At 58.0% G+C, this 24,460-nt stretch overlaps 2 protein-coding genes across 3 annotated transcripts; one reads left to right on the plus strand and one right to left on the minus strand.

Annotated features, from left to right (window-relative positions):
* Positions 1-1,099: 1,099 nt before the first annotated feature.
* Positions 1,100-16,962, minus strand: COPE (COPI coat complex subunit epsilon). The gene is made up of 10 exons (XM_043587125.1): positions 16,779-16,962; positions 11,521-11,583; positions 10,292-10,392; positions 7,820-7,972; positions 6,483-6,536; positions 5,964-6,045; positions 4,675-4,830; positions 2,561-2,629; positions 1,436-1,510; positions 1,100-1,299 (listed from the first exon to the last, which is right to left on the minus strand). Exons 1-10 carry the CDS (start codon positions 16,902-16,904, stop codon positions 1,252-1,254), a joined length of 927 nt encoding a protein of 308 aa, XP_043443060.1. The 5' UTR covers positions 16,905-16,962; the 3' UTR covers positions 1,100-1,251.
* Positions 16,963-17,238: 276 nt separating this feature from the next.
* DDX49 (DEAD-box helicase 49) lies at positions 17,239-24,418 on the plus strand. Of its 2 annotated transcripts, XM_043587120.1 has the most exons (13): positions 17,239-17,405; positions 18,242-18,365; positions 19,597-19,682; positions 19,773-19,894; positions 20,224-20,411; positions 20,555-20,695; positions 21,436-21,511; positions 21,782-21,858; positions 22,019-22,116; positions 22,753-22,827; positions 23,559-23,647; positions 23,729-23,800; positions 23,888-24,418. In XM_043587120.1, the coding sequence occupies exons 1-13, from the start codon at positions 17,291-17,293 to the stop codon at positions 24,074-24,076; spliced, it is 1,452 nt and encodes a 483-aa protein (XP_043443055.1). In that variant the 5' UTR covers positions 17,239-17,290; the 3' UTR covers positions 24,077-24,418. The 2 variants fall into 2 exon arrangements, with proteins under 2 accessions (XP_043443055.1, XP_043443054.1); XM_043587119.1 differs by having other exon boundaries at positions 17,242-17,405; positions 19,597-19,894; positions 23,888-24,416.
* The last annotated feature ends 42 nt before the right edge of the window (positions 24,419-24,460 follow it).

The raw sequence follows: 24,460 nt of genomic DNA on the forward strand, positions 1-24,460 counted from the left end.
GGGCTGCTAAGGGTCCCCTTCCCTGTTCCACCTGACGGCAAGGCCTCTTCTCGCCCGAGGAGCTCATCCCCAGGCCATCCCTCCCCACCCCTGACAGATGCCTCTGCCCGGGGATTCTTCTGTCACTTCCCTCCCCTGCTGAGCTCCTCACCAGGCAGGGACGGGACAAGGGTGGGCCCTGCCGCTGGGGATCCCGAGCTCTACGTCCCGTCCTGGCAACCAAGCACCACCTCTGAGGTAGATGAGGCCAGACTCTGGCAACCCAGTATCTTATCTTCTTCCTGGAGAGGCCCAGACACTGACCTAGGGACAAAGAGCACAAAGCCCCGTCCAGCTCGCAGAGCCCAGCGCGGCCTCCGGGGACTCTGCATGGGCTGTTCAGGCGGCCTTGAATGAATGCTGGTCCCCCGGGAACCTGGCCTGGCAGCTCCTTCCAGCTGTTTGGGTGGATACAGCTCAATGGTGACCTCATCTAAGAGGCCCAGCCAACACCACTCCCCTGCTTGCCTACCTCCCTCTCTCTAGATAGGAGATTCCAGCTAATTCCCTGGCTTTCTCTTATGGAGGGGTGCTCACCATGGATTTCTCTCTCCAGGTAGAGAGCTCGGTGCCTCAGCCACTGTGCCCTCCCACGCCCACAGCCCCAGCAGCAGCAGGTCTCAGTCCCGGCTGAGGACTCCCCACAGGGCAGCAGATGGTTGGGTGGGGTTGTGGGGGGGGGGAGGTATTTGCTCCCTGCACATACCCTCCCCATGTGGCTGAACTGAGGCCGGGGCACTTCCTACCTCCCTCACCACCTACAGACGACACCGGGATACTGGTTTTGAGCCCAGAATGCCCCTCGTAATGGCTGTGACCACCCTGTACCTCAGTTTCCCTGGATGCCAAGTGAGCTTGGGAGACACGGCTGTGCCACTTGTAGCTCAGCATCACAGGGTGGCTGTTCAAGGGGTGCGCACCTGCTGCTCGCAGACCCTGGTCTCCAGGGCTCCGCTCCCAGGAAAAACCCTGGGTGACAGTGCCCAAGACCGTCCCTTTCGAGCCATGGTTCCCACATGTCCCTCCCAAAGTGGCAGAGCAAACATGGATCGGGGGGGTATACCTGTGGTGGAGACATTTATTGACAAAATGGGGCCAGGCTAAGCTTCTGGCCAGAAAACGTGAGAGAACACGAGGATGGGTGCCCAGCAGGGTGGGTGCAATGCCTGGCCTCGCTGTGCCACGGCCCGGGAACCGCGTCTGGGGCCAGCCTCAGGCGCTGGGAGCGTACTGCAGCACCAGCCGGTCAAAGTCATTCTCCTTCAACGTGGATTGCGAATGATGGGCGCAGAAAGAGAAACAGAGAGAACATGAGTTGGGACCCCAGTCACGGGCCTTCCCTGGCCCAGCCTGAGGGGGTCTGGGGATCTGGGACACACCGCCAGCTTGGGCTCACCTTGGCCTGGTACTCCTTGATGAAAGGGTGGGACCTGTGTGCATCCTTCAGCTGGGACAGGTAGCGGTTTGTCACCTGCAGGAGAGGTGAGGTGAGGTTAGGTGCTTAGGGGCCCCCCAAGTGGCTCTCACACACAGGGCAAGGGGAGGGGTGGGGTGGGGACCTCCCAGCTGACACCAAGCAAGAGCCGTGGTCTCCCATTACCTCTATCACCCCACCCTGAAATCAGGCTGACAGAGGACCATCAGGGGCGGGGCAGGGGCGGGGGGACCACCTGGAACAGCGCCTGGCACAGAGCCCAGGCTTAGCACACAGCTGGAGGATGTGCCACCGAGTTCAGGGTGAGGAGACTGGAAGGGACCAGGGACCCAGGCCCCAGAAGAGGGCGGAGGGCCAGGAGGAGCACAGGGCAGGTCAGGCGGGACAGGGTTAGGAGGGGAGGTGGGTTTGTTCTGGGCACACCGTACAGAGAAACCCCAGAGATCTTGGTAATGGAACCTGGACCCTAGGCAGACCCCTTGCCCCCAGCCTCACCCCACCTCCCTGGGCCTAGCCCTGACTGCACAGGGCGGGGGCATCTGTCTTCCCGAGACCAGGGGTCCATGCTATTTCTGGGGTGAGTGAGAGTCGTCCTGTCTGTGCTGCACTGCCCTAGCTCTGGGGGCCCTTCCACAAGGGATGGGTGACTGACAGGAAACCCTGGGAGGGCCCCTGGCCAACTGGGCCAGTCAGTCCTCCCACCCTCCCTGCCCTCCAACAAGGTGGGCTCACAGGAATTGTTCCCCTGGGCCCCTTTCCTCTGTTCTTTTGCCCACCCCCCACCCAGAGGTGGCACAGGTGGGGGTCCCAGCTCGGCTCACCCTCTGAGCCACAGCCCACTAGTTTGTAGGGCCCATGGGAGCAGCGGCCCTATAACCCTGGCCAAGGTACGACCCTAGGGGTGCACCACCAACACCAACTTCCCAGGGCCCCTCAGGCTGATGGCAAGTGACCCCCTCCAAAGGAATGGGTTTCTGCCCGAGATCCTGAGCTTCATCTGGAGCGGGGGCCACATCACAGAGCCCTGCTCACTTCAGGCTGTCACCGCGGGGGCCAGAAAACATCCCCTGCCCCGGAAGGTCCTACCTCAGGGGGCTTGCCCAGGTGCTGTGACAGGACGATGAGGTTGATCAGTGTCTCCGGGTGGCCACTGTCCTGCAAACATGGGGGACACCAGGCGAGCAGGGTCAGCTCCCCCAGGCCTCCAACTCAGCCGGCCTGGCCCCATATGAGGCAGAAGGATGCCTTCCACTGTCCCAGGGTGAAGACGCGACCCACACAAGGTCACACCCTCAGAGGCGGGGCAGGGGGTGCTGCAAGACCCAAAGTGCACCCACTGGCCACCCTGCAAGGCAGTGACCTCGAGGCCCTCCTTTCTGCCTAGGAGGCAGCATGGTGGCGAGAGAGCCCCAGCCCCTCCCTGCCTCCCTGAAACAGCGGCTTCCCCTCTGTGCCTGCTGTCTCATCTTGCAGACTAGGATGGGACAGAGCCCCGTGGCTTATTGCTTGTGGAACGGGTGTGTTTACCATAGCAATCTCAAAGTAACAGAGCCCAGGCCAAGACAGTGTCCACACCCTCAGAGCCAAGCTGTCCCTCTTGCTGTAAAAATGAGGTCTAAGACCCGGGGCAGACCCCACCCGTGCCTCCTGCTCTCCGGGGGCCTCGGCAAGAAGCTGCCGGGAAAATTACCAGAACATCCAAGCGGCTGACCTCACCCCACCCGCCCACGCTGGGCTCCAAGGCAGAGGGAACCCTGGGAACTGGCCCAGGACCCCCTTGGCCAGGAACCCCAGACGGAGCCCCTGGTGGCTCTGAGGCAGGGACACCGCAGGGAACCCTGAGGGGCACATGGAGCAGAGACACGGCAACTCGGACACACAGTGCTGTGGGCTCGAGGACCCCAGCCTCCCGCACAGACCGGGCTCCACTCCGTGGCTGCCCTTCTTTGGGGAAACTCCCCTTCTCTTGGCCTTAGTCGCCTCGCTGCTTTAATGGGGGACGACAACACGAGCTCACAGGAGCGACATTCCAAAAGGAATGGGGAAAACGGTCAGAAGCATGGGGTGGCCCACAGGCACAGGGATGAGCGATGCCATGGAAGACCTATGGCCATCAGGGGGTCAGGGCCACGGGGCAGCAAGCCAGCCCAGCTGGTGTCTCAGAGAACGAGGACAGATGGGTGTCATTTGACTGGGGACCCTACTGCCCTCTCCTTCTGGGGCAGAGACGCCCCACCAGGCCAGGCCTTCCTGACTAGCCCTAACTGCATACAGAAGTCCAGCTACTATAGTCAGACCCTGTCAAGGAGGCGTGGGGACCCGCGCAGGCACAGGGCAGGGGGCAGGGCCAGGAGCTCCGCATGTGCGGCCCGAGGAGCACCTGACGCCCGTCCCTGATCTGCACATAGCCTTCTGATGGTAACTCAGCTCCTCCCAGAGATAAAGGAGAGAAGGCCTCCTACCGGTGTCCATTTCTCGTTATATCAAGAAATGTTTTCCAGGGGTGCCTGGGCGGCTCAGTCGGTTGAGCGGCCGACTTCAGCTCAGGTCATGATCTCACGGTTTGTGAGTTCGAGCCCCGCCTCGGGCTCTGTGCTGACAGCTCCTGTGTCTCCCTCTCTCTACTCACACTCTGTCTCCCTCTCAAAACTAAACATGAACAAATTTTTTAATTAAAAAGAAAATGTTTTCCAAAGGTGGAAAAAAAAATGGATGTTTCTACTGATTATAAAAACAACACACGACCTCCGATACTGGCTGGGAGAAGACAGCTGGGGCTACCCTGAGAGGACAGTGCCCTTGGTCCCTCTTCTAGACGAGGACAGGCCAGGCAACGTCTCCCAGTCTGCGGCCTGTTCTCCCCTTGGTGATAAACGGCAGGTGTCTCTTTCAAGTACAGGCTCAGGTGACAATCACGTCGAGGCCCCCAGACCAGGTAGTCAAGGCGACAGAGAGAACGTTTGCTCCGCTCAAGCCAGCGGAAGCCCAAGCTGATGGGATCCCTCGCATTTCCGAGAGAAAAGAGAATCAACGTTTTCAGTTGCGATCCCAATTTTTAGCTGACCTGGCATTAAAATACAATCCCACGTGAACATTGCACAGGCCCCCGGGGTCTCCCTCTGGCCCAGCGTGCCTCCGAAAAAGCCCGAGCCCCGCGCCGCCTGCACCAGGAGCCGGGGTGTGGGCTGGGCCCGATGTACCTTGTCCAGTGCCTCCTGCAGCACGCCTTCGGCGGCCTCCCAGCGGCCCTGGGCCATGTGGCAGGCCGCCTGCCCGTTGAGCAGCAGCAGGGTGGATGAGCACTTGTCAGCCATCTCCTGGAAGATGTAGTAGGCATCCTGCAGCTTGTCACCACCCTGCAGGGACAGTTCCAACACCACTGGCTCGTCACCCTGCCTCCCGGCCCGACCGCTGCCCGCTCCCTCCTAGAGCAGGATGCCAGCACTTCGCCGAGGTGATCCCGGTACGGGCGGCCCCTCTCTGTCACCGGCAGTCCTGACCCCAACCACTCAGGTTCTGTCTGCCTGTGAAAGACGCAGCAGCACTTTCGTGGGGGAGCCTGAGACCAAGATGTGCTTGTGGAAACACCACCAAGCTGGCACAAAGAGTGGGCAGGGTTCACCCTACTGAACTGGACAGATGTTGGAAAGCGGCCTGGGTGAGGCCTCAGGCCCCCAAGGGCAGTGCAGGCGCACGAGGATGGGGAACACATTTTTTTTTTTTTTAATTTTTTTTTTCAACGTTTATTTATTTTTGGGACAGAGAGAGACAGAGCATGAACGGGGGAGGGGCAGAGAGAGAGGGAGACACAGAATCCGAAACAGGCTTCAGGCTCTGAGCCATCAGCCCTGAGCCTGACGCGGGGCTCGAACTCACGGACCGTGAGATCGTGACCTGGCTGAAGTCGGACGCTTAACCGACTGCGCCACCCAGGCGCCCCGGGGAACACATTTTAAGAAACCCATACAAAAATGGCTCAGAGAAAGGAAGCCCAGCGCCAAAAGCCTGAAAAGAGGCCATTGCCAAGAGATGGGGGCAGACATGCGGGAGGGAGGGAGGGGCTGGGTGGAGGGGAAGGTAGGGGGGGGACACTGGCAACTGCCCAATGCCAAAAGCCCAGAGGGCAAGCTGAGCAGGAGCCAAGCCCCGGGTCAGCCCCACGAGGAGGCCACACTGCCAGGGTGGCCCAGTCAGTACACCAGGTCTGGTTCCAGAGCCTCCCAGCTCATCCGCTCTGGCTCTGGCTAAGCCACTCGGCTAGGAGGAGCCGGGAACGGGAACGGGATGAACAAAGTGGGAAATGAAATGTGCAAGGGGTGGGGGCTCTCCTGGGGGACGGGCCCTGGCTCCAAAGGAAGCAGAGATCCGATGTGTCCGCAGAACCCCACACCGGCATTCTCCCCACGGGAGCGGCCAGCACTGCAGGCAGGGGATACCTCCCAGCTCTCTGATGCTCCCCCCAATCCTCCAACACGGCCCAGGGGCTCACCACAGCCAGATTGACCCATGCCGTAGCCAGCTGGGTGAGGGTAGCATCCTCGTCCTGGTCCTGCATTTTCTTCAGCTCCTTCCTGGGGACACAGGAAGGGTGGGAGGGAGCCCCCCGCGCCGCTTGCTCGCGAGGCACACACTGGTGCTGGCTCCCGGCTCTGGCCCGACAGCCCCCACCGCATACTTGTGAAGCCCACCCCAACTCTGCAGATCCCACTTCCCACGTCACATAAGGAAACTGAGGCACGGACAGCTCCACCCCTCGTCCCAGGCAACATCCTGCAGGGGTGGGCAAGTAGATGACAGTGAATCGCCACAATAGACTAGAATTAAGTACTAGGAGAAGCGATCACAGCACTAATACTCTGGGCCTCGGGAAGGGCGCAGGGAGGGTCCCCATGCTAAGCGTCCCCAGCAGGCGGAGGCCTGGCTTCTCGAGAGCACGGGGTCCCGATGTGGCCTGGCCCGCTGCTCAGACAGCCCTAAGAGCCCCAGGTGGGGCCAAACAGAGGCTTACCGGGCGAGGTCCAGGCGGTCCAGCTTCAGCAGGATCTGCACGGTCATGGCCATGCTGCGGGACACAGCGGGCAGTCAGGAGGCACCCTTGCCACGCTACTGCGGGGCTCACTCCGTGTGGGCGCCACCTCCGGGAACATTCCCAGGAGAGCTCAGGCCACCGGCCCTGCCTCGCAGAGGGCGACGCTGGGCAGAACCGGACTCAGACCCAGACACTGCACGCTGGGCCAAGCCTCTCACCGCTCCCTGGGGCCCTGGCTCCCACATTTCACCACCGAGTCCGCTCGGGGCTGGAGCTCTCGCCGGGTCCCAAGGTGTCCGGCTCTGACTATCCTAAGGCTAGACGCCATGTCCGCACCCCACTCCTGGTGTAAAGGCGACCCTGACAACTGCCAGATGCCAGGAGCCCAGAGAGCAAGCTGAGCAGCCAAGCGCAGGGTCGGCCCCCAGAGCAGGGCGTGAGTTCGGTCACAAAGGTGCTGCGGGGGGGGCGGCTCTTACCCCCTCTGTTCCCGCACCCACGGCTTCCCTCTGCCTGACAGCTGTGCCCACTGATGACCTACGTAGACACTTGTTCCCACCTTTTCCCCCCAGCTCGTGACCCAACAGCCAGCTCAGCCTCTGCAGGAGTCTGAGGAACAAGTGCAGAGCCCGCTGCCTTGTAGGCCGTGCGCCGGACCTACTTCTAAGCCGCCGTGAATCCCTTTCTGGACTGACGGGGGATGTAAACAGACACAAAATGAATGTGTGGGGACCAACCAACAGAGGGACAGCAGGCAGCAGAGTTTACAGAGGACGGCTGTTGCTCCCTCTGGGCCAGAGCACCGGACACAGCAGCCTGGACGCGATGCTGGCCCAGAGTCACCCCCGGGGCGGGGGGGGGGGGGGGGGCGGCTGCGCGCTGCAAGGGGCTTCAGCACCCCAGCCCTGGAGTGCCCCGAACGGTGGGCCAGCCTCAGGGGAGGGCCTGGGGGAACCTGGGGAGGGCAAGGAAAGGCCAGGGCCCAGGGCCCAAGAACACAAAGGCTTCATGTGGGGGTGGGGGTATAGAAACCACAGGCAGAAACAAAGGTGCTTTCTACTCTGCCATCGGGGACAGAGGGTTTCCAGTCCCAGGAGCCGTGTCCTTGGGAACAGCAGTCCAGTCGTGCAGAAAGGAGTGTCTCCTGGACCGAGAACAGGAGCTGCTGCCTGAATGGGAAGCCTGGGCCCCACCAGTCTCTCAGGGCAGCCCCCCACCGTTCCCATGACAACGCCAACAAGGCCTCGAGTCGCCTGGAGCCCAGAGGGGCCGCTCAGGCCTCCAGGCCTTCCCCCGGGGACAGGGTGGACACTCACCACTCGAGGCTGTCCCCCTGGTGCAGGGCACGCAGGGCTGCATCCGGGTTCTGGTCATGGAAGTAGATGGAGGCGGCCATCAGCAAGAAGGTGGTGTTGGTCACATCCACGCTCCTGCTCATCTCCCGGTCCAGCTCGGCAACAATCGAGTCCCTATAACACAAGGCTGTTTAGGGCCTGCAGGCAGGGGTGGGCAGCAGCCTCAGCCCCCGCAGGAGCAGACGGGTCCAGAGAGGCGGAGTCAGGCCCCCAGGGGAACACAAGAGCTGCAAGTGTCTCCGGTGAGCCCCACTGGGTGCCAGCCTCACCGCCTTCCCATAAGGCACTTCTCACCCTCACACAGAAACTGAGGCTGGGTGGTTTCAGGCCTGGTGAGGGGACGTGCTGCAGGACGGGCCATGTCCACAAAGCAGCACAAATGACCGCCAAAGCCTACGGCTCTCCTGGCCCTCAGAGTTGGGGGGCTGTAGTGTCCACACCACCCCTGGACATGGAGGGACAGGCTGACTCGCCAGAGGTGGCTTCATGGAGACTGGAAGCGACACAGACGAATCTCACACCAGTGACGTCGCTGCCTCTTCAGTGAGGCCGGCTGCACTTGGCAGGTGGGCAACATGACGGACTGGGAGCCGGGCTGGGGTCAAGGCTTAGCCGAGGATCAGCCAGTTCCCCCACAGGCCACAGGACACCCGAGCCATGATCTGCTTACAGAAAACAGTCGAGACCCCTCGTTTCAAAAGGACGCTGAGCAGTGGACAAGAGAAGGGAAGCAGGGCCAGGCCCCGAGTCGCTGCCGGACAAAAGCTGCTGTCCAGGGTCCACGGGATCCCCGCAAATGTGTGCGTGTCACGCGGGCTGCGGGGGCGGCTACTGGTCAAGGATCTGTGTCTGAGGGCCCCTGGAGATGGTGACATGCCAGGTGCCCGACAGGCACACGACTTCAAATCAGAGACTATGTCCCGCTCTGCACACCTGAACCGCATACAGGGTGCGATACAGAGTTGGTGTGGAGCCCTCAAGGCCACCGCGTGAAATCTCCTGCCTGGTTCGTGGCACCGAGAGGAGACACGCTGCATGCTGTTACTGTGACGTCAGTGTCCTGACGCTGTTACCCTGACAAACCATTGTTAACCTTCTGGTTCTGGTGCTTTCTCCACAGCCTGCTTGCTGGGCTAAGGGGCAGCAGTTTGCGCTGCCAGGATGGACGCAGCCTGAACCACTGTCTTCCTGAGGCCCTGCTCCGACAGGGCCCCAGAGTCCCCTCCTCTTCTGAAAGGAGAATGGCGCCCGTCATCCGGCTCATGAGGTGCGGAGGGAGACATGATAGGCTCAGGGAGCCGCCTGTCTTGCTGTCCTGGGGCTGCCGTCACAAGGCACCACAAGCCGGGGGGATGAAGACAACAGAGACGGACTCTCACAGTTCTGGAAGGAAGAAGTCCGATAGCCGAGTGTGGGCAGGGACGGCTCCCTCTGAGGCCTCTGAGGGCAAATCCATCCCGGGCCTCTCTCCTGGCTGCCCACCGTCCTTGGCATCCCTTGGCTTCTGTGTCACCCCGATTCCACCTCCCTCTTCACACGGCCTTCTCCTCTGTATCTTCTCCATCTTCTCTCCGGTCTCTTATGAGGACACCAGTCCCTGGATTCAGGGTCCACCCCATATCCAGGATGCTCTCAAGACCCTTGACTAGTTCTATTTGCAAATAACTCATTTCCCACGATGCTCCATTCACGGGTTCTGGGGGTCAGAACCTGGGGGCCCCATTCAGCGGTCACTGCCGACAAGTAAATCCCCCCGAGCCTCCCGCTTCAAGGGCGAAGGAGCCCAATCAGAACACGGGACACAGAACGCTGTCTTCTGTAAGAGCAGTGGTGGGGGTCACAGCAGATGGTCTCGCCCATGCCGGGGACCCAAAGACTCGGGCCTATGAGAGTAGCATGGCCATCAACAAGGTCACAATCAGGTCCTGGCTAAGAAGTTCCATCGGGCAGAGGTTGGGAAAGGCCCTTCTCTGAAGCTCCTTGCCGCTATGCGGGATGCTCCAGGGTGGTGGTGGTCTCGGGGCCGGGCAACGGGGCAGGGGAAGACCCACAGAGCAGAGGGTCTCCATGTCATGGGCTAGGCTGCTGCCCTATCTCAGGCGCCCCCTGGGGAGCACTTTACCTTCCTGATCCGAGGGGGCCTCAAAACCAACCATTCCTGGGGGGGGGGGGGGCGGGGAACGGAAGTGCAGAGGAGCCACGGAGCCTGCCGGGTCATGCTGGTGCTCCACGCAAGGGAGAGGCGGGGCCACACGGCTCCCCCCTGCAGAGCCGAGGCAGAGGCAGACCCAAGCACCTGGGCAAGCATCCTGCCAGCAACGGACGGAATGGCTCAGGCAAATGCCCAAGCGGGGTAGGAATATGCTTTCACTGAGGTTCAGGGAGGTGAGGAGGTGGGGAGAGACGCCCCCCAGCACCCGCCCCCGTCCTCACCTCTGGCTGTCGTTGGCCAGGTACTCAGCGAACATGCGCACGGCCTGGAGCTCGGGGGCTGAGGAGGGCTTGATCTCGTCTAGGACCACACCGTACTTCCTCTGCAGTGAAGACAAGCACACCATCAGCTTGGCCCGCTCTCCCTGCGGGGTCTACACCTCAGTCCCCAGGAACACATGAGAGCTTTGCAGGGCTCTAGCATCACCCTGGCAGAGCCCCAACACCTGGAACCAGCACCCACCACCCCCAGGGACCCCTTAGCCTACCAGGTGCTGGCCCTGCCACAGCAGCTGCTTGGAGCCAATACAGTGTCCCTTGTCACCTGTCAGGCCACAATGCCCACCACTCTAGCCGAAGACCCCGGCTGCTCACTGTCCAGCCCCCGGTGCTGAGGTGACAGGGTGAGGGCCCTGCCAGCTCTGGGCGGGGGGTGGGAAACGCGTCGCCCAGGGGCAGGGGGTCTGGGCATGCACTTCTATAAACTGGGACATATACCTCTCCCTGCTGACACTCAGAACTGGTGGTGATGATCACTGCTGGGAGGGGAACTGGAGTCAGGGGTCCATTTTTCATCACACTCCTTTCCAGGTAGTTTTAATGTTTTTGCGTCCACGTAGAGGTGTTTTTTTTTTTTTTTTTTAATGCAGGTATACATCCCAGGGAGATTCCAAGGTACACCGGGGCAGCCCCTCTGCTGGGGGCCACACACACCGTTCACCCTCAAGGTCAAGGGGTGGGGGGGGGGTCTTGGCCAACAGGAGGGCGGAGGTCCCATCAGGCCCCAGAACACTCCACAGAGGGAAAGATATGAACAGACCCAGGAAACCACTGAAGGCCTGATGTGAGGTAGAGGCAGCTGTGAAGCCATGTGCCACAATCCAAGGCGGGGGGGCAAGGGACAAGGGAGGCTGGCTGCCTGTGGGCCCTGGGGTGGGGGTGGGCATGTGGGATTCTCTTTACTATCTACTTGATTATTCTGCAAACCCGAAGCTGTACCGAACAAATGAAATCTGATTATGTAACAGAAAAAGAAAAAAAAAAGAAAGAAAAGGGAGAAATCACTACCCTGGCCCCCGGCCTGGTGAGCCTATAACCTTGGGAAATGGCCACCTACTTGTGGAGGCCACAGCAACTGCCCCTGCCATCCTCTGTCTGCCACAACCCCCCTCCCCCCAGGACTCTGTTCCTCTCCTGTCCCTGGGACACCGGAGGTCACGGCCTGCGCTCACCTGTGCAAGGTATGCTCTGTACAGAAAGACATCCCTTTCCACGTCTCTCGCTGGGCTTGATGGCTGAGGAAACAGAGGCAGGTCAGGACACTTGGGAGTTGGGTGCCAGACAGGTCTTCAGTAGAGGCCAAGAGCAGGCAGCGTCTCCAGTGGATTCCAGGCCTGAGTCCCAGCCCTGATCTTGTCCCACACGACCACCACCCCAGGAAGGGGCTCAATCCTCACCCCTGTTCGTCCAGGTGAGGGAAAGTGGAGCACCCACTCCCTCTGCACAGCAAGGGGCCAGGGTGGAGCCCACACCTTTAACCGCGGGACACATGGCCACTCATACCGACAGGGGCCCCCAGGGTGCAGCAGATTGAGACAGAAGTTGCTCGATGGTACACGTGGTCCAAGATGTTGGGGGGAAAGGCCCTAGTGCCTGGGTTTGTAAAAGTAGAGAAAACAGGCCCACGAGGGTTCCCATCCAGAGGTGGACGGGTGATTCTGCAGAACTGATGAGACCCAGGAGATGTGCAAAGGGGACTTTATTTTTTTGTAGCAAATATTTCTATGGGGCATGTTCCTGTCTTGTTTTTGTCCCAAAACCCTCTTTAAACACGCAAAAGAGAAGAAACAAAGGTTTGCTTCACTCAGAGGGCCTCTCTAGGAGAGCTCAGCTGGGCTGTCCTGGTGCAGTGACATCGGTGTCCAGCCTGGGCCATGCCCCTCAGCCCCACTACCGCAGAGCTGGGGAGGTGACATCACACAGTGGTCGCTCTGGGACTGTGTCCCCAGCCAGGCGACGAAGTTATGGGGAGGCCGACCAGAGCCAGGAAAAGAAGAAGGCTCACAGGACCTGGGCAGAAGCCGTGTGCGGAGGGCTGGGCAGACCTCCAGGTCTAAAGAAACAAAAATGGCATCTTTCTGAACAAATGCTTCTCAGCTGTTTCCTGCTTGGGGATAGCTCGTCAGAATGACCTGAGAACAAAGCCAGGAGGCCCATAACCACCAGTGATGGCCAGCTCGAGTGGCCGCTCACCACTCTCAGACGGCTCAGAGGCGCAGCCAGGCCTGAGGATGAGTGCCATCGGGGGGCCAGGGATGGGGTGGGGGCTACTGTCAGTATGGTCACACTGGACCTTCAGCTTCTTGAGGCTGTCTTCACTGCTCTGTCCCCAACACCTGGGCAGTACCTATTATCTTGCAGGCACTTAAGAAATGTCTGACAGAGGAGCACCTAGGTGGCTCAGCTGGTTAAGCATCAGACCTCGGTTCAGGTCACGATCTCACGGGTTCGTGGGTTCGAGCCCCGCGTCGGGCTCTGTGCTGACGGCTCAGAGCCCGGAGCCTGCTTCGGATTCTGTGTCTCCCTCTCTCTCTGCCCCTCCCCCGCTCATGCTCTGTCTCTGTCTCTCAAAAATAAACATTAACAAAAAAAAAAAAAAAAAAAAATGTCTGACGGGGCACCCGGGTGGCTCAGCCGGTTAAGTGTCCAACTCTCAATTTCAGCTCAGGTCACGATCTCACAGTTCGTGGGTCCGAGCCCTGCGTTGGGGCTCTGTGGTAATGGCACACAGCCTGCTTGGGATCTTTCTCTCCCTCTCTCTCTGTTCCTCCCCTGCTCTCTCTCTCTCAAACACAAATAAGCTTTATTAAAACAAACGAACGAACAAACAAAAGCAATGTCTGACAGATAAGGGAAAGTCTTAATGGCGACACAGCACTACATCTAATCACTACATCTATAAGGGCAGTGACCCACCACGTGTTCTACCTGGGGCCACCTCAGAGCTGGCAGAGCTTGGGGTCACCTGTAATGAACTGCCATAAACTGGGTGGCCTGAAATAACACAATTATTCTCTCAAGGTCCTGGAGGCTAGAAGTTCAAAGTCAAGGTGTCAGCAGGAACATGCTCCCATCAAAGGCTTATCCTAAATCCCAGATGATCTCATCTAGAGATCCTTTATGGAATTATACCTGCCATGATCTTTTTCCCAAATGAGTCACATTCACAGGTTCTGGGTGAACATATCTTTTGGGGGATACCGTTCAACTCAGCATAGGCTGCCCAAGAGGGTTTAGGTGGCCCATGGACCACATCAAATGGCCCAGTGGGGACAGTATTCCCATTCTGGATGCATCAGGGAGAATGTCATAGTTTCGGGCCAGTGCGTGTTTCCCACGTCCCCAAAAAGGAAGCGGCTCCCTGGCTCAGAGGCTGGGCTGCGGCCTGCCTCCACCCGCAGTGACCGTCACCTCTTGTTTTCAGTCATTCCCTTAGTACAGGAGGTCACACTGGTCCTCCCTTTCAGCAGCGACGGAAAGTTTGCACGTTATGACACGAGAAGACTCAAAAGAACGTATTGCTGTGATGTAAGCAGAACAGACGCACGAGAGGAGCCAGACAGCAGAGCATGAGTGTGACACTGAATTTCACAGTGACCCTAGTGAGACAGGTGTCATCGTTCCCATTGGACAGACAGGGAAACAGGCGCAGAGAGGTACAGCGACTCAGCCCTGGCTGCAGAGAGTCGTAACAGGGCCAGAGGCTGAGCACGGGTCTGTCTCAGTCTTCTTACCGTCTATACTACCCAGCAAGGAGGCGGGCACACAACTGTGGTGGTGAGTCGAATAAGGGACACCCCCACCCCCGGCCCCGGCCCAGCGAAGTCCGTACCAGGCCCTGGAATCTGTGAACAGCTTGCATGTCACAAAAGGGACCTCACAAAGGTTATGGACCCTAAAATGGGAAGAGTATGCCGGGTTACGGGGGAGGGCCCAGCCTAATCACAGAATCTTAATGGCAAGAACTTTAATAGCAGAGAATAGACAGAAATAATGCAGCAGCAGGAGAAATCCAAGCAAGCCCAAGTGTGAGAAGGATTCTGTGGCTGGTTCTGACGTGGAGAGACCACATGCAAGGTTGAGGACTGGAGAGGAGCCTCTGTGGACTAAGGCTGACCCCGGGGCTCAGAGCTAGCAACCTGAATGAGTCTGAAAGCATATGCGCCCCTAGGACCTCCAGAAAAGACAGAGCCTGGCCAACACCTTGATTTTAGCCTGGTGCAGGCCACGGAGAACTTCCCACCTGCAGAAACCGACCGAGAGATAATGCATTTGTTTTGTTGCAAGCCTTTGTGGCCATTCGTCATGGCAACGCCAAAAAATGAATATAATCAAACAAGTGTTATTTCACACGTAACCGCTTCCTGAAGCCCATTTCGGGCGTTGTCCCCGATATACAGATGAATGTCGAGGAAACCAGGTATACCGTCAGAGGTCAACGGTCAGAAGCAGGAAAAAGGAAGCCTTCCCTCCTTCAAAGTCCAAATTCCTCCCAAGCCTCTGGCGGCCTCAGTGAAGAGCTCTGCCATTCCTTTGCTTGGTGCGCCAAAGGCCTCCCACAGCTTCAGAATAAAACCCAAACCCCAACTGTGGCTCCCAGGGCCCTTCCTGTCCCCCTGCCCACTCCATTCTCCATCCTCCCCCTCGCTCACCCCACTTCCGCTACACCGGCCTTTTATGCTTTGACTACACGGCACTCATCTCTGCCTCGGCACCTTTGCCGCAATTTAGGGGGTTAGATGCTTCTCGAGGTTAAGTCTCAGGTTCCAATGACCGTCAGTGAGGCTGACAGGCCACCAGGGGCTTCCCGGACCACTCCCACCTGGAGCAGCCTCCTCCCCACCATTTTCCAACTCAGCACTGGTTTTTTTTAAGAGAGGTGTATGTAGGTTTTTTTTAAGTTTATATATATATATATATATATATATATATATATATATATATATATTTTTTTTTTTTTTTAAATCATCTCTACACCCAACGTGGGGCTTGAACTCAGAACCCTGAGATCAAGAGTTGCATGTTCTTCTGACCGAGTCAGCCAGGCGCCCTTCGCTCAGCACTCTCTACCTCACCTTGCCCCCTTAAGCGCTCAAGCTGTTATTACATATTCACTCACTTCTTTACTTGTTTAATCTCTTTGGAACACTAGGCCGTGTACAAGTTTAAATAAAAAAAAGAAAGACTCCGTTGAAAAGAGAACCACGAGGCCAGAAGGGGGCGCTCTCAAGCCCTGACATTCCAAGTCAAAAGCAGACCCCAGCAAAAGAGAGGTACCATGATTCCCCCCCCCCCCCAAGAAGACTACACTTTAGTACCCCCACAGGAGAACAAAAGATCTCCTCCCGGGGTAACTGCCTAGCCAAGAAGAGACTGTCACAACTCAGGCAATGAAAAGCCACTACACTTCAAGCTCCCAGTTTACTCCAAAGGATTTTCTGTTTATAACAGCCCCTCTCAACTCCCCCCTTTCCTCTGTGAAAAAGCAGTCCTCTCCTTTGATCTCTGGACATGCCTACGGTTTTGCCATAGGTTACACGTCCCAAACTGCAATTCTCCCTTAATCCCCAATAAACTCATTTTGCCTGTAAAATAGATGAGTTTTCTTTTTAAGGTTAACAACCATGAGGGCAGGCATGACCCTGTCAAGTTCACTGCTCTTAAAGATTCGCCAACGGTTCACTCTCAAAGTGTCTGTAACGTCCGTGTCCCTCCCTAAAAGTTCCTGCTAAAGGACCTGTCAGGCTGGGCCCTGCCTGACAAGGCTATTTTCTAGCTCTCGAAAGGCCAACCTCATTTCCATCACTATCCATCACACCACCCCCTGACTTCTTGTTTATTTGCTCAGCCACTGTCCCCCCTGGGAGCCTGAGCTTTCCAAGAGACCTCGGGGTGTTGTCACTGCTTTGAGCCCAGCACGAATACACCGCCTCGACCCATTGGGAAGCTCAATGAGGAATGAAAGAATGAATGGGCAAGTACGGGGAGATATAACCAGGCTGGTGGGGCAGGCAAAGTCGGGGAAAACATTTCTCTCTCGAGCGGCGGTGCTAGCCTTCCAAAATGACAACAAACAACCGTCCCTGCTTCACGAGTAACGAGGGTATGGTGGCACACGTGGGCCCTCCCCAAATGAAAATTACTACTACTATTATTATTATTACAGTAGTACAAACGCCTCCCTTACTCAAATGCCTTCCATGGCGCAGAGCAAGCTCTCGGAGTGAGAAGTATCACAAACTGTCACGGCTTTGAGTTTTGTCATAAGAAAAGGGTAATTCCTCACAGCGCTCTGAAGAGATACGTGGCGGGGGTGGGGGTGGGGGGATGCCGCGAGAAGAAGGAAGATTTTTTAAAATCAGGGCGCGACCAGTGGCCACCAGGAAGCGGCTTTCGCCGCCACCTTCCCCTCGCCTCCAAGCGGCCGCACCTTCACCCGCTGAGCCTCGTTAATGCACTGCTGGTAGCTGCCAATGTAGAAGGCATTCTTCACGTCGAACAGCTCGTCCACTTCCCCGGAGCCGCCAGAGGCCGAGACCGGAGCCGGAGGCGCCATATCGCCGCGGTCCCAGTCGTTCCCCTTCCGGAGGGACACGTCGGACGGAAGCAGGGATTCGCTGCAAAGCGCTCTGGGAAATGGAGTCTACTCGTTCCGGCCTGGAAATGAGCCAATGGGAGACTTAAACGGGGGTTAAAGGACGGGAGTCGCACGTGCGATCCGCAGGGCATCTCGGGAATTGTAGTTTGACTTGATCGCACGAGCCAGTGGGACTCGGGGAAACATAGTAAGCATGTGGTCGAGGCTGGGAATGGCAGAGTGAGCTAGAGGGGGTGGGACGACGCGGCAGACTATCCAATAAACTATAAGGTGTCCGTGACGTCATCGGTTCGCGCCGGAAAGCGCAGCTCACGCGAGTGGTTCACCCGGAGCTGGCGGGGAGGATGGCCGGCTTCGCTTCGCTGGGGCTGTCATCGTGGCTCGTGGAACAATGTCGGCAGCTGGGTTTGAAGCAACCCACGCCTGTACAGCTCGGCTGCATCCCCGCCATCCTGGAGGGTAAGTGTGGCCCCGCCTCTTCCCCAGGAAACCTCCCCACTCCTATCGGCTCCCTTTCCTTCTCGCAGCCTTTGCTCGCGCCAGTTCCGCGAGTGGAGGGATAAGCTTGGACGTAGTTACCGGCGAGCTTGGATCCCAAAGGTAGACTGGACGGTGTTGGCGTTCGGGCTGCACAGTTCACTCCCCGTGTGTCCATACACAAGTGATGTAATCTCAGAAACTTTCGTGACCTCAGAGCACAGGATGAATCGATACTGCTGGGAAAATTTGGTTGCGGTACCGTCTTAATTTTACAAATGGACTCTGAGGTTGTCAAGATTGCTAGTAAATGCAGAACTCTGGTCCGGTGAATACTCTGCTCCCCACTCTAACGGCCCAACCCAGTTTGCCATTAAAGAGATGCCCTTAGGAAACCGTAGGAAGTGACGAGTGGAGGGATTAAATAAACACAAATGAAGGAATAAGTAGGGGGCCTTAGGATGCAAATTGGATGAGGGCATTCAGGTTTTCCCAAACTCAGATGCTCTGTGAGGGGGTCAAAATGAGATCGTAAGTAGTGGCATCTTAGGTCAGGTGGATGTAGATTCCAGTCCAGCCTGCTACTCACTGGCTGTGTGTCCTGGGCACATTTCTGAGACTCGTTTTCCCTTTCTATTCAATGGGAACAGTAATAGTCTCACCCTCCTAGGATTTGTCAGGATGCCTAGGATGTAAATGGCATGGGCCAGTGTGGGCACATGGTAACTGCTCATTAAACATTGACTATTGCACGCTCTGCCCGATGGAACATTTGTCTACACCTGGGGTGTGTTAATGCCAGTTCGCTCTCTACCCAGGTCGAGACTGCTTGGGCTGTGCCAAGACAGGCAGTGGCAAGACAGCAGCATTTGTCCTGCCCATCTTGCAGAAGCTGTCTGAGGATCCCTATGGCATCTTCTGCCTTGTCCTGACACCCACCAGGTGAGCACCCCACAGGCTTCCTGGGTGAGTTAACCATCTGTGTTCTCTTGGACCAGCACCTTTACCTCTCTTAGCGTGCTTTCCCTGTGTTTAAAATGGAGACAGAAATCATGCCCGCCTCTCACGGGAGGTGCAGAATTAACAAGGATAAGTGTTATCCTTATCCTTAACAAGGAAGAGGGCTGAGTACAGGGCTTGTCTCACAGCAAGTGGCTGGACAGGAGCTATCAGTAGTCTTATAGCCTAGGATATAGACACATCTCCTGTTCTTGGGCCAACAAATATGGAAGCTGACTTGGTAAGTCCTGTAACAGTCTGTAGGAGAGGTAGGCACTGCATGCTGTGAGGGTGTGGTCTGGGGAAGGGACAGTGGAGGAAGACTTCATTCGTGGGGTGCCTTAAAGGGACAAGTTTGGGGAAGGATATTCTATAGGCAGAGGGAACTGCTATAGTGCATTTGTGCAGAGGTGTGAGAGAGGCAGGGAGCAAGTTGGCCTATGAGAGACAACTTGAGACAAGCCCAGAATGCCAGGAAGAGAGTTAGAATCAATTCTTTTTTTTAAATTTTTTTTTTCAACGTTTATTTATTTTTGGGACAGAGAGAGACAGAGCATGAACAAGGGAGGGGCAGAGAGAGAGGGAGACACAGAATCGGAAAACTGGCTCCAGGCTCTGAGCCATCAGCCCAGAGCCTGACGCGGGGCTCGAACTCCCGGACTGCGAGATCGTGACCTGGCTGAAGTCGGACGCTTAACCGACTGCGCCACCCAGGCGCCCCGAGTTAGAATCAATTCTATGGGTATGTGAGCAGAACAGGGCAAGATGGAGGATAGGAAGTGGGCACGTGGGCCAGGGAGAGGCCCGGGCAGAGATGGGGTAGAGAGGAGGGGACTTGGACATTGACCAGTCCCAGGGAAGAGGGGACTGACGCTTAGGTTTCAGGCTTCGGTGACTGTGGTGTCGAGGCCACTGCTGAAGAGGAGAGGCCAGTTTGGGTGGGACTGGAGGGAGAAGGGCCGTGGGGTGTTGTGGGTCTCAGCTTGGTGAGAGGGCAGGGTCCACAACAGGGTTCCAGTGTACAGTTTCCGAGCCTTTATCCCAAGGGCACTGGGAGCTATGGTGGGTGTGTGAGCAGGGGAGGACCAGTTGGGAGGTCTGAGACATACACATGGGAATGGGAAGCAGGCACAGAACCCCCATCTAACCCAGCCTGGCCCCTTCACATCCACAGGGAGCTGGCCTACCAGATTGCAGAGCAGTTCCGGGTCCTGGGGAAGCCTTTGGGCCTGAAAGACTGCATCATTGTCGGCGGCATGGGTACAGGGGGCCCAGGGAGGCTCTGGGTAGGGGACCCCTGCAGCCTCAGACCCCCCCTGCCCAGACCCACCTCTCATATTCCACCTGCAGACATGGTGGCCCAGGCCCTAGAGCTGTCCCGGAAGCCACATGTGGTCATCGCCACACCAGGGCGCCTGGCTGACCACCTCCGTAGCTCCAACACTTTCAGCATAAAGAAGATCCGCTTCCTGGTGAGTCGGTCTGGGGCGCTGATTCATCCATTTAGGACATGTGTCTCACAGGCCATCCAGTAGAGCATTAGGAAAGGGGTGATTAGGACAGCTGAGGGATCAACAAGAAGGGGACTGGCCAGGGTGGTTGGGGACAGGGCCTCTCTGAGGAGCTGAGATGGTTGAGGGTGCAGATGTCTGAGAACCGGAGGGAGAATGTTTCAGGGCCCCCGTCCAAGGCTGGGCAGGAGGCGTGTGGGAGGCAGGCCAGGCTGGGCACGTGATCAGGCCCTGGCCGGTGCCCTCACCCCAGATCCACTACTCCCTGCCCCCCGCCGCCTGTGCTGCAGGTGATGGATGAGGCCGACCGGCTGTTGGAACAGGGCTGCACCGACTTCACTGCGGACCTGGAGACCATCCTGGCAGCCGTGCCCACTCGCAGACAGACGCTGCTCTTCAGCGCCACACTGACTGACACGCTCAGAGAGCTTCAGGGTCTGGCCACCAACCAGCCCTTCTTCTGGGAGGCTCAGGCCCCGTGAGTCCACAGCCAGGTTCCAGGGGGCAGGGCAGGCAAGGCATAGGGTTGGGGGTCACACTCAGCAGAGGTTATTGCCCACGGATGGTGTGGGGCATTGGCTCCGTTCGGCAGTAGGGGAAACTGAGTCCACCCATCCCCAGGGTGCGTACGGTGGAACAGCTGGACCAGCGCTACCTGTTGGTGCCTGAGAAGGTCAAGGATGCCTATCTGGTCCACCTGATTCAGAACTTCCAGGATGAGCACGAGGACTGGTCCATCATCATCTTCACCAACACGTGCAAGTGAGCATGGGCAGGTCTGCCCCTCTCCTCCCCCCAGATCTCCTCCCATAGCTCTTTCTGAAGGCCCGAGAGGTATGAGGCACACAGCCCGTCTTGACACTCCAGGGCCTCTGCTCAGACCAGAGATTTCAGAGGATTTGCTCCAGGAGGCCCAGAGAGGTCAAGCAGTTTGCCGAGATCTCCCCTCGTGAAGGTGGAGCCAGGATTTAGGGCTTCTCAGACCTGCTCTTAACCAAAAGGTCTAGGGGCCTCTGGCCCTCCCCGGAAAACCCCTGCAGCGGCTGGGAAGGCCTTGGAGCAGCCTCTCCTCTGTGTCTAGGGGTGTCACTAAGGCCTGGCATATCAGCTCCAGTACTCAGGGCTGTCCTCTCTACAGTCACAGAGGCCTTCAGAATCCTTTGAAGCTCCCGAGGAGATTGTCAGGAGACTGTAGGCTATTCAAGCATGAGCCAGAGTAGATCACGCAGTCTACATCACATCAAGGAGACCTCCTAATTGGCTGCTGCCCTCCAAGAATGTATTGGCTACCAGAAAAGTCTGGATGTAGGGCCGGCTCTCATTGGTTTAGGCCAGGGAAGGGGTCGGCAGAGAGGACGTCAGCAGGCAGGATACCCCTCACCCCTGCTTCTCTTTTACCAGCCGTGCAGGGTCGCCTACTTGTGGTCTTGGGGGTGCCGGGGCAAGAGTGCCTTCCCGAGGCCCTGGCTCTGCAGGGGCTGACAGTGTGTCTTTCCCACCAGGACCTGCCAGATCCTGTGCATGATGCTGCGTAAATTCAACTTCCCCACCGTGGCTCTGCATTCCATGATGAAACAGGTGTGGGATCAGGCCGCCCCCGAGACCCCCACCCCACCCCCAGCCTTGCCCTGGAGACTCGTCCCAGCCTCAGGGCCTTTGCCCAGGCTCTTCCTTCTGCCTAGAATACTTCCTGCCACCCTTTTGCCTCGGTGTGGCCGTCTCATGGGTGAGCCCTGTGAGGGTGGGACTGTCCTAGACTCCACCCTGTCCCAGGCCTCACACAGTAAGTCCTCAAACGCTTGCTGAGATGCTGCCTGACCCCCAATTCTCTCCCCAACTTGGCACCAGAAAGAACGCTTTGCTGCCCTGGCCAAATTCAAGTCCAGCATCTATAGGATCCTGATTGCAACAGACGTGGCCTCCCGGTGAGTGGCCCCGGGGTCTTCCTTCCCATGTGCAGGCCCAGTGACACCCCCACAGAGGGACCAGAGAGAGGGCTGACCTTGGGCAAGAACTGGGGCAGCCCCAACTTCACAGCTGTGTGACCTTGGGTGAGTCCCCATCTTGGTTTCCACGTGTGGACAGGGGCCTGGACATTCCCACAGTGCAAGTGGTTATCAACCACAACACCCCCGGGCTCCCGAAGATCTATATACACCGCGTCGGGCGGACAGCCCGTGCAGGTAAGTGGACGGGGCGGGTGGCCCTTGGACAACTGTCCTTCCAACCTGCCCACACCATAAGAAACCAAAGTCACGGGCTGGTCGAGAAGATGTGGGGATATAGCCCGCAGGTGAGAGGCAGTGCTTAAAAGTTGGAGGAATCATCCTTTCAAAAGCAAAGGCAGGGAGTGCTCTGGCTTACGAGATTCTCCCCTGTCCTGTGGTCCTGGGCAGGTCATATCAGCTCTCTGGGCCCACTTCCTCCTCAAACGACAGGTAACACGAATGCTGCTCCAAAGGTCACGGGCCTCATCAGCTGTCAGTGCTGTTCCAGCACCAGTCACCCTCACAGAAATGAGGAATAGAGAAACTAGCGTGCACAGATCTGGGCCAAGGCCCGTCGAGGCTTATTGCCGACATAACTCCCTGGTAGCCACGCCCCAGAGGGAAGTCGGCCGTATCTCCGGCCCCCGTGTAAAGCCAGCCTGACAGGAGAGCTGCCTCTCCCGCTGTCTCCTCTGGGATGGACTTGCCCTCACCAGCTCACCAAGCTCTTAACTCTGTTCCCATCAAGAGGAGCCCTGAGCTGCCTAGCGGCCAGAACTTGTCTTTGTTGGCCCCTAGCATGCAGCAGGTAACTATGGCACGTCCTTGCAGGGCGGCAAGGACAGGCCATCACACTGGTGACGCAGTATGACATCCACCTGGTACATGCCATCGAGGAGCAGATCAGTGAGTAGAGGGATGGGAGTGGGGGAGGCGGGTGCCTCCGGGCCAGATGCCCACTCACCCCCTCAGACACCTGCTAAGCCGCTCACGTGAGCAGGCTTAAACGGCACTTTCCTTTCTATGCAATCCCAAATGAAGGCTTTTAGCCCAGTTATCAAAACAGAAGCTTCCCACAGTGGTCCTCAGCAGCTGAAAGCCACATCCGGTGGGAAGGGACTTAGGTTTCTCAGACTGGGGTGCATGGATGGTCCCTGTGGATGAGTCGGAGGCCCCAGGCACAGGGTCTGGATGTGTTTAACACCACCTCTCTTCCCCCACCGGGACGATTTAATTTGTAGCCCAGACCAAGAAATCTATAATCACTGCACAGACTGTCCTAAAACTCAGAAATCTCTGCCCTTTAGAGGACAGTGTTTAAGTCACATCTACACCCAACGTGAGGCTCAAACTCCGGACCCCCAAGATCAGGAGTCGCACACTCTTCCGACCGAGCCAGCCAGGCAGGCACTCCTAAAGGACAGTGTTTTTAAAGAAAATACTTCCAGTCAAATTCCTAATGCTGCTGACAACAAAAAAGAACAGTCTGCCGATCTTCCTTTGGTCTACAATCCCCACTCCTGCTCGCCTGACCCTTATCTGACATGGCCTAGTCTTGCATGCCCCACTGCATGAGGAGCTCACTCCAAAGCCAGAACCCCTCCCCGTGTCATGTCTGCCCTCTCCCGCCCCTACAGAGAAGAAGCTGGAGGAGTTCTCGGTGGAGGAGGCCAAGGTGCTGCAGATCCTTACGCAGGTCAATGTGGTGCGGAGGGAGTGTGAGATTGTGAGTATCGGAGGCCTTGGGGCCCAGGGGCGCCCTTCGAGACAAGGGCCCCCGTGACGGCCTCTCCTTCCCACCCGCCAGAAACTGGAGGCGGCCAACTTTGATGAAAAGAAGGAGATCAACAAGCGGAAGCAGCTGATCCTGGAGGGGAAGGTGAGGGCTGAGCTGGCAGGGGGAGGGGGAGGGTTTCCAGGAGGCCGATTGCCCAGCTCAGCCACCTCCCGGTGTTCCCCATGCCAGGACCCCGACCTGGAGGCCAAACGGAAGGCTGAGCTGGCCAAGATCAAGCAGAAGAACCGGCGCTTCAAGGAGAAGGTGGAGCGGGTGCTGCAGCGGCAGAAGGGTGGCGGGGCGGGCCGCAGGGGGCGTCCGCCCAGGGCCCCCCCTGAAGGTCACGCGGCCCCAGCGCCCACCCAGGACCAGTCCTGAGCCCTGTGTGGCCCCCGCCTGGCCAGCCTGGGATTCCTGCATGGAACCAAGGGTCAGAGGGGTCCTCCCCTCCCCCGGACCTGCTCTGTCCCTGTCGTTGGAACCCATGGACACCCACGCGGTGCACCGCACGGCTCTTCCCGCCCTGCGGCCCCTTCTCAGAGCCTCTGCCAAGAGCCAGGCTGCAGAGGAGGAAAGAATACCAGCTACAAAGTTGAGCTCAACTCCACACACAGTGACCCGGCTTCAGGGTCACCTCGGCAGGGGGTGGGGATTGCCATGGGGCCCCGAAGCCAAGATGTGTTGGTTGTACGAGTCACTAAATAAATGGGTCTCTCCACTTCCCCATCCGACTCTGTGGGAGTGGGGGCAGGGGAGGAGGGT

The sequence above is a fragment of the Prionailurus bengalensis genome, chromosome A2, assembly GCF_016509475.1.
Source record: "Prionailurus bengalensis isolate Pbe53 chromosome A2, Fcat_Pben_1.1_paternal_pri, whole genome shotgun sequence".
Lineage (NCBI taxonomy): Eukaryota > Metazoa > Chordata > Mammalia > Carnivora > Felidae > Prionailurus > Prionailurus bengalensis.